At 32.9% G+C, this 10,269-nt stretch overlaps 1 protein-coding gene across 1 annotated transcript; it reads right to left on the reverse strand.

Annotated features, from left to right (window-relative positions):
• Positions 1–981: 981 nt before the first annotated feature.
• On the reverse strand, positions 982–2,276 carry LOC126797026 (uncharacterized). The gene is made up of 6 exons (XM_050523717.1): positions 2,220–2,276; positions 2,014–2,076; positions 1,865–1,912; positions 1,714–1,767; positions 1,129–1,186; positions 982–1,025 (listed from the first exon to the last, which is right to left on the reverse strand). The coding sequence occupies exons 1-6, from the start codon at positions 2,274–2,276 to the stop codon at positions 982–984; spliced, it is 324 nt and encodes a 107-aa protein (XP_050379674.1).
• Between the last annotated feature and the right edge of the window lie 7,993 nt (positions 2,277–10,269).

Below are 10,269 nucleotides of genomic sequence, written 5' to 3' on the forward strand. Positions count from 1 at the left end.
ATAATATACATTAAAAGGTCTATACTTACCTTAAATCTTGGGAGTCAAGTAGCAAACTTGAATTTGGACTTCCTGCGCGGCTGGTAACTGGTAACTCATTTCATAATTTATAAGGGTATCTAGTATCCCATGTAACCTCAAGTCAAACCCTATACTGCCACAATTTTCAAATTTTTAGACTAAAGTAAACCGGTGCCCACTTTTGATCTAGTTTCATAACCAAGAATAGCTTGGTAAGAGACCGGGGTATTTAGTCCAATGACAACGTGAGCACTTAGCCATTCCCCGTTACATGGATAGTAAAAATTTCAGCCTCACCTTCGTTAAAAATAAGGAGCCACAAGCCCTTTTGAAATCTTCATCCCTCATAAAAAACCTTATATAAGAAAGGTTACAATGAGTAAGAAGGGCAACCCAGCTTCTACAAGCAAGCTACGACCACTTTCTTCATGCACACCTAAACCTACCCTCATCCCAAACAATCACCTATGTTTTAGGCTGATACCATCATTACTCACATGATGTCTTCCCTTATGATGAGCATGCACCATGAGATACTCGTAAGGTCCTAGCTCCCACATCAGCACACTAATATGTAACTTAATCCTTTATGTCGGAGCATTGACAATACCACAACATAGTTTATATAAGGAAAGACTTTGGGCTTACTCTCACAACTCAGAAAGGGAAGATTACATTATCAAGCCCAACAACGGCCAACATTTCGATTCTCAATTTCTACCCCAACAATTAGCAATAAAAGTATGAATAATGTCCCACAAATTTGGAACACTAGAATTATGAATATGGCTTAGTTTTACCTGTAATAATTTGGTGTAGTACATAATGTTTTTATCTTATAGCTAAAACCACATCAACTTTACCAAGTTTGATCCCACGAACAATAAATCTTTACCCATCACCATTATAGTTTTTAGAATACCAATCCATAGTTCTCAAATGAAAACATCAAATGCACTCTCATTCATTTGCAGATGCGTCCTCTGAGGGAGAACTTCCTCTATCTACATAAAGAACATAGTGTATATCAAACTTACGTTTTATCTAGTTGAGTAAAACATAATTGGGTTTCATAAATGAAAAAGAAAGTTCTTGATTAGCATATACCTTCACCCTCAACTGGAGCACAAAGAGACTTTTTGTATCGTGTTTGTTGTTGTGTAGGCTGCAAAGCATAAAAAGAGCACTACATTAGTCTCAGATCAACCTACTCCTCATAAATACTAATGCATATATTTTTTTCATTACTTATGTTTTATATATTAAAGGTTTATACGTCTATACTTACAAGCAAATGTTTGGTATGTGTTACGCACTCAAAATGCATCAATTCTCAAACGAAATGACACCTTCTTTTGCATTAACATTAAAAAGTTACAACATATGAACATTAACACAAATGTATAACAAAAATATTAGAGTTGCATTCTGTAGAAAGAGTGTGCCAATTGATTCAAAATCTTTAAATAATCTAGATTACACCTTATTGTGGCCTAATCAACAATTTTTAACAATAATGATTCAACCAAGCTGAAATTTAATCAAATATGTAGCTACTCCATAGTAGAAACAAGAGGTTTAAAACATACGCATTTCGAATAGCAAAATCTAATTCATGTTTTAACTTTGAAGCAACGACGATGTAAATGTTTGAATAAGTTGATCCAATTATAGATGAATCAGGAATGATACCTGTAGTTTTGGTCGAAGGGCTTCATGTGGTCCTTTAGGCTTCTCAACACCTTGCTGTTATCACCCAAAATTAATAATATGGAGTAAATAACTTATTGATTATTTTACTCTCTTAATATTAGCATATTCATCTCTAAGTTGGAAAGTATACCTTTCTAAGTGCCCAATCAGCAGAATCAAAGTAAGCACGTTCATGGTCCTGAAATTATAATCAAAGTTATAAACTATAGAATTCAAACTAACAAAACACGTCAACAACTACATATGAATGATGTGAGCAATATTGAATCCAAAAAGCACCTTAGAAATCAGTGGTGGTTTCTTTGGAATGATTCCACCGTACTTTTTCTTTAGAACCTCTTCCTGCAAAAAACATATAAGTCAATATCTATGGAAATACAAATTTTATTGAATATAAATGATTTCCAAATGAAATTCTCTAGGATTTGATAAGAGTTTCCAATACAACCAAATGACATTCAAAAAAGCTAAATTATAAACACAACCTCTTCCGGTGATAGTAGTTCTGATTGCTCTACTTGTGGCTCTTTGCTATCCTCCATTCCCAAAGTCCAACCCTCACACCACCGTCGAAAATATTCTTTGTCACAACAAACTAGTTGTCATTATATAAAAACAGGCACCCCGCAAACTGATTATTGAGAAAAATTAACTCTATTTACCACAAATACCTCATAAGCTAAATAAACATAAACACAATTACATGCTTATACTTATGGACTTGATATCATGCCTATCATTATAACAAGAACTGCCCAAATGAAAAGTCATAGACTTTTTTTCATCACGAACAAAGCACTAGTTACATTCCAATATCAGAATAGCAACGCCCATAAGACTTTATATGCAACACAATTACATATACATTCTCCCTTTTATAATTATCCAATCCAACCTAAAGTTTCAGTCAACTTGCTTCACTCAAGCATTTTACATACCGGTTACAGTGTGTGAAATCAAATTCAATTTTCAAGTTGGATTATTGTTCTTGTTATAATATAAGGTTGAATCAACTAATGCTATATATCATACCGCAACTAACTCAATATTTGGATAGAATTACCATTTGTACAAATAATTACAATCCAACTTTTATTGTCTACTTGAGAAATAAAAATTAAGAAGAATATTAATAATTAAATAAACCAAAATTGAGCTGCAAATCTGATTACGAACATTGAGGATATGAGAATTGCGCGAACAATTATGGATATTGAGTCAGAATCTAAACTGAAAATGGGTGGTGATTTGTGAATGATTTATGACCTCAAAACACAAAGTAATAGATAATTTGAAAATGCGAATCGAAAATTGAGAGAGAAAAATGAACAAGAAACAAATGGTGAGATTGGTCGTACCTGAAGGCGATCAAACAATCTCAGCGAGAGAGAAAATATGGTTAAATATGAAATGAGTTGAGAGAAGATGGAAAAGGAAGTTTGTTTTGTCACGTGGTATTTGTAAGGACTATTTCTAACTCTCTACATTATTTCCTTTTGGTACTACCACTGATCACTTCCAGCACAACGTGTTTTTGTATATGGATGAATATATCTTCTATCAAACCATTTGATCATCCTATACTTAATTTGAGTTTTATCTCATGTTACATAATCTTCATATTTTCATATCCTCAAAATATAAAACTTCTCGTATATCAATAATATATTTGCATACATTGAATCGGAAAATCACTATTTGATCGAGTCAAGATGCCTAATGCTAACACATCTAAGATTATACCCTGTTTCTATCTGGCTAATTTCCAATGTCTCATTTTTTGTACGTCTATCATTCCCTCATTTATGTGAACAATAAACACATTATCATATACTAGCATTCATGCATGCGCAAGTTAGTTGTCACATTCACGCGTGTGCTTATCTGTCCCAATTTTCCGATTGAATAGAAAAAGCTAATAGGACAACCATATCATAGATTGGATAAAAAAAGTTTAATTTCTTTGTAAAAATCCGTTATAGAAAACCACAATTAGGAGTTTAATTTGAATGTGGCTATACAATAATATGCAACATACCCATGTTTTTCAATTATTTTATTTTTTGTTTTGATATTTTTTTTGGTTTACCTTATTAACTCTTTGTAGATAATATTACTTTCAATTTATATCATCTCTAGTATGGGCCTCAAGAATTTCATTTTTTGGTGATGTTGTTGACATCAAAACTAAACTATTAAGTTGATATATTACAATTTATTTGAAGGGGGGTGTATTGTTTATGGAATTAGTGGGAGTTTAAAAGAAATCTATGGATTATAAAAGTCTAGGTGTATTCAATATAGACTTTTTATTATCCATATAAGTCTAGATGTATTCAATTATGATTTTAAAAAGTCATTATAAAATTCATGAGAGTCTTGAGGTATTCAATCAGGATTTTTCAAAATGAATAGAAGTATATGAGTATTCAAAATATTATTCATACTTATGGAATTATAAACTCATGGAATCTCATTGACATTATAGTGTAAAATATACACACTAGAGTCTAAAATTGTCTAGCCCCTAGACCAAAAATTTTCATAGACTTTTCCATGGACTTTCTCATTTCATTCAAAGATCAATGTTAATCCTCCGTCATTTTTCTTGATTTTATTTTTGCCTTTTCTTTACCAATTATTTTTCCTACAACCCAACATGGTTATTCACCCTTTGATTATTTTCTTCTTCTCTATGTTATGTTCTTACTTTGTATCTTTATACTTACTAAAACCTCATTTTCAATTGTAGATACTGTTAGATCAATTTTGGACATATCACATATTATATGATTATCATGTTTAATGTCATAATCTATTTCTACATGGAAACAAAGATAGTATCAAATCTAGTTCTTAATGATTTCGTGTATTATATGATTATGGTAAGGAATCCTAATTTAAGTCTAGAAGCAAGACTACAAATCAATATTAATGCAGGAATCTAAATAAGATGACTTAACTTACAAGATGTCTTTAATGGAAGGACTCTTAAGGGTTAAAGATTCTCTATATATAGATGGTAAACGTCCCTGTTATCACTACGAGTTATTTGCGTGAGTTTCTGTCCATTGAGAAAGCAGAGAGTAGTGACTAACAGAAGACCTTGCCTAGCACCTTGTGACTTCGGATTAATGCACAATGGATCACGGTGTCGTCGTTCATGAAGATGGTAAGTTAATTTCATTCACTAACTTAACGATTAGTTGTTATGCATATGATCTTTGGTTTTGTACTCATATCATGTAATTTAATTTACATATGGTATCAGAGATGTTATGAGCACAAAAATTTTCAGTTTTGCATAACTAAAAATCGGTTTTAGTTTTTAACAAAAAAAAATGTGGTGTACTTGATGGTCGCGAACGTTACTTGATGGTCGCGAGCGTCACTGAGGATCGCGAGCGTCACTGAGGGTCGCGAGCGTGACTGCTGTTCGCGAGCGTTACTGCTGGTCGCGAACTTTACTACTGAGGAATTTTGCTTTACGGGTCGAACCGGTTGCAAACACACGGATCCGGTCTCAACCCAATCCGAACTCAAGAACAACAACTCAAGAAATTTTTTAGCCGTTGTGTTTTTCAAAACGTTGAGTTTCTGGATTTGGGAAGACGACTGGATCGGAAGCGATTGAGACCTTTACGTCTCTTACGGGATTCATAACCCAAATTGCTACGGATTAAGAAGACCAAAGAAAATTGCTGCTGATTCAAAAATTTGTTCTATGCTTCCGCTACAAAAACTACAGCAAATTTGGGGAAAAAGCAAAACAGATTTTTCTTAAAGGTTTTCGGATTTCAATTTAAGCAGATTATATGAAATATATATATGCATATGTATATACATAAGAACCCTAGAGCACACCCAACGTGCATATAAGAGTAGCTTAGAGACTTGGATTGTGGTTGGCGTGTGGTTCCTGTATGGCTGGAAAATTTAATTTTCTATGCAAATATATACTCTATGGTTGAATTGAATGATTGCATTCTATGTGTGTGGTGTAATTGATGGACAATGTATGCAGAAGTTTAAAGTCTCCCAATTTTATAAATTGTAAGAGGTTTACATGGCACAAAGCTTAGTTTTCTTATAAAGATTATCTGGGTAGAAAACAAAGTTATAAGCTCAAAATTGGTTTGTGGTTTCCTGTTGGTATAATTGAACATATTGCACAAAACATTCTTCTTTGATATCTGGAGGGAATTTTCAAGATAACAAACTGAAAAGTTGTGTTCTGTGTTTTTAAATTCATATTTTATTCTTCCAAATAAATGGTTAAAATATGATTTTAGAATACAGACAACAATAAGCATATTTGATGAAAATAAATTCGGATACTTGGAATTAGATCTTCTGTCTAAAGATGTTGATTTGATTCTTTGGATAACATGTTTTTATCTTGTGTGGCTTATTGAAAAGAATTATAGAATGTTAAGTAATTGCTCAAAAGTATTGCTTAATGTTGATTAAAGTTATGTATTGAATTACATGCAAGTATATGACTGTGTTGTTTTATGGTATTTTTTGTTGGCATAAATGCCGATTTACACCCTAAACTTGGCTGAAATTGTCAATTTGCACCCCGAACTTTTATTTGAGTCAATTTACCTCCTAAACTTGGTAAAAATTGCCGATTTACACCCTGAACTTGCATTTGAGTCAATTTACCTCCTAAACTTGGTAAAAATTGCCGATTTGCACCCTATCTATCAAATTTAATGTTTTCAATCCAATTTTAAGTCACATGTCATGCATTTAAGGAGTATTATTGTCATTATATATTTATTCATATTGAATAATGAAATAAATTAATAAAATTACTTAAGAGGAACACTTGTTATTGATTTATATATTTATTATTTTATGTGATATGGTATGTTAAAAGATATTAGAAAAAATATAAATAAATAAATACATTGAAAATTAAAAATAAATGTGCATTCCGAGAGAATTACTATTGTACCATTGTGTGTGTTAGCCTTATTAGGTTTCCTGTTATAGATAGAATCGCATCTCTGTAATAGATTAGGACTCCGAATCCTACTGATTGTGGTTATGTAATGCCTATATATTGGCCTCATTATCAATCAATAAACGGTTACGTTCTGTTCTATTATGTCGTTATTATTCTCGTTTTGTTCATCCTCCAACAATGTGTACATATAAAAATATATTTATACACAACACACTATATTTGAATGGTGGGTATATTGAATATATAATTCAAAGTAGAGTTAAGTATGTAGAAAAAAGATGTAAATAAATAATTTAATTAACAAAATAATCCTCATTTTAAAGAATATTTTTATTTATTTTTAAGAAAAATATAAATAGAAAATGACAACATTACCCCTCATGTGTATGACATGTGACGCAAAATTGGATAGAAACAGTTAAATTTAACAGATGAGGTGCAAATCGGCAATTTTTACCAAGTTTAGGAGGTAAATTGACTCAAATACAAGTTCGGGGTGTAAATCGGCAATTTTTACCAAGTTTAGGAGGTAAATTGACTCAAATGCAAGTTCGGGGTGTAAATTGACAATTGCAGCCAAGTTTGGGGTGCAAATCGGCATTTATGCCTTTTTTGTTTTATGCTTGTCTTGATTGGCATTGTATGACAAAACAGAAAACACTGAAAACTAAGAACTCATAAAATTTTCTTTTGCTCTTTAGGTAGCACCTACCTCACATTCAACAGTGTTTTAATGCTTACTGGGTCAAACTTTAGAGCTTGGAAGGATTCTGTAGAAACCTATACCACCATGAATGATAAGATAGGCTATTGTTTTCAAGAGGATAGACCTGAAACCCCGGCAGAAGATGATAAAACCACAGTCAAAGCTAACTATAAGAAGTGGATGCATTCAAACATGATGGCTAAGAATGTTATTAGGCAGTCTATGTCTAAAAGCATTAGAGGATGCGTGGCTGAGCCGGAATTTGCTACTGATTTTCTAGAGGCCGTGTCAGCTAAGTTCAAGGAGAGTGAGAAAGCTGAGATAGCTAGGCTAAACAAGGAATATCATAGCATGTAATACTCAGGAACTGGAGGAGTCAGGGAGCATTTATTAAACTTAATTAATATCAACAATAGGCTTAAAGAGATGATGGTGGGAGTACAGGACACCTTGCTGGTGCATCATGCACTGGACACACTCCCAAGCAGTTTTGACCATCTCAGGACTAGCTATAATGCTAAAAAGGAAAACTGGACTCTAGATGAACTAATAGCCATCTGTTCTGATGAGGAGGAGAGGATTAAGAAGCAAACCCCAACCATTTACCTGCTTGAAAAGCCTAAGAAAAGAAAGTCATATCCACAGAACAAGTTTAAGCCTAACAAGATCATCTCTAAGACATCAGCAACCACAGGGCCAAAGGATAACAAACCATTCAGATTCAAGTGCTACTTTTGTAAGAAAGTATGTCACATGAAAAAGGATTGTACTGGCTATAAGGCTTGGCTAGCTAAAAAGGGTAAGATTATTTCTAATACAGTTTTTTCTTTAGAAGTTAATCTTGTTAATGTCAATCCACCAAGATTGGTGGATTGATTCCGGGTTTCCTATTTACATAACTAATTCCTTACAGGGGTTCAAAATGACCAGGACTCCAAGAAGTGAGGATGTTAACTTGCGTGTTGGAAACGGGATGAAGGTGGCAGTAAAATCTGCAGGATGTCTTAGGCTTGATTTAGGATCTGGAAAATTTCTAGTCTTGAATAACGTTTATTATGTACCTTTCATGAGAAGGAATTTAGTTTCAGTTTCTCAATTGGTTAAAGCTGGATGTAGTTTTTTGATTGACAATAAATGAATTCTTATTTTTCGAAATAAAGAGAAAATTGGTTCTGGTGTGATATTGGATGATCATATAAAGTTAAATTGTTCAATATCTCAACAAGATATTTCTTTTGTTGAAACAGATAACACTAAAAGTACTAGCACCTTAACTGGTGTTAAGAGAACTAGGAACAATGAAAAATCTTCATATTTATGGCATAGAAGATTAGGCCATGTATCCAAAGAGAGACTGAAACTATTAGTAAGGAACAACATTTTAAACGAATTAGACTTTTCAGACCTTCATGATTGTATTGAATGTTTTAAGGGTAAGATGACAAACAAACAGAAAAAAACTGCAATAAGAAGTAAAGAGTTGTTGGAACTCATACACACTGATATCTGTGGTCCATTTAAACACCAAACTATTTATGAAAACGTGTATTTCATTACATTCATTGATGATTTCTCTAGATACGGTTATGTTTCTCTACTCTCAGAAAAATCACAGGCACTTGAAGCCTTTCAAATCTATAAGGCTGGGGTAGAGAATCAACTAGAGAGAAAGATCAAAACAGTAAAATCAGATAGAAGTAGGGAATTTTATGGAAAATATATAGAAAAAGGTCAACAAAAGGGTCCTTTTGCCTTGTATCTGCAAGAGCATGGAATTAAACCTCAATATACAATACCCTATAATCCCCAACAAAATGGTGTTGCAGAGAGAAAGAATAGAACCCTTCTAAATATGGTTAGGTGTATGATGTGTACCACTGGGTTTCCAAAATTCTTATGGGGAGAGGCTTTAAAAACTGCAAATTATATTTGCAACAGAACACCAAGTAAAGCCATAGAGAAAACTTCTTTTGAATTATGGTGTGATAGAAAACCAAGTCTTTTTCATTGTCATATATGAGATTGTCAAGCAGAAGCTCGGATTTATAATCCAAAAATGAGCAAGCTTGATGAAAAGTCTGTTAGTTGCTATTTCATAGGTTATCCAGATAAATCTAAAGGTTACAAGTTATATTCTGCTAAACACTCACCCAGAATTTTTGAAACTCATCAAGTAAAATTCATAAATGAGAAAATTCACAATACAATTTATGAGGATTTATCCTCAGACTTTGAAGAACTTGTGATGGATGAGGATTTAGCAAATACATTACCTTTAGATAATGAATTAGCATATGACATCATTAGAGAAAATCAAGATGCATATGATTATGAAATTGATCAAGGAATGCAAATTGACAATCTAGAAAACAATTTAGTTGTTCAGAATCCTCCCATTGCTGCAATTGCACCTATAACAGAACCTAATCTAATTCCAGCTCTTCCTCAAAATCCTATGGTTAGAAGATCCGAAAGAGCTAGAAAAGCAAAATTTGGGGGGGGGGAAATTATCCTTACATTGTCAGTTATCTAACTGAGGCGGACGTAGTAGAAGATTGTGCAGAAGACAATGATCCAACAAATTTTGTTCAAGCTATGAAATTTGAAATTGAGTCAATGGAGAAAAATGAAGTTTGAGAATTAGTTGAAGCTGATCTAAGTCAAAAGGCAATTGGCTGCAAGTGGGTTTACAAAACCAAGAAAGATGCAACAGGAAACACTGAAAGACACAAGGCAAGGTTAGTTGCAAAATGATTTACGCAGAAAGAAGGCATAGACTACACTGAGACTTTTTCTCCAGTTTCCTGTAAAGATTCTTTTAGGATTATTATGGCGTTAGTTGCACACTATGATA

Source organism: Argentina anserina, chromosome 6, assembly GCF_933775445.1.
Source record: "Argentina anserina chromosome 6, drPotAnse1.1, whole genome shotgun sequence".
NCBI classification, from domain to species: domain Eukaryota; kingdom Viridiplantae; phylum Streptophyta; class Magnoliopsida; order Rosales; family Rosaceae; genus Argentina; species Argentina anserina.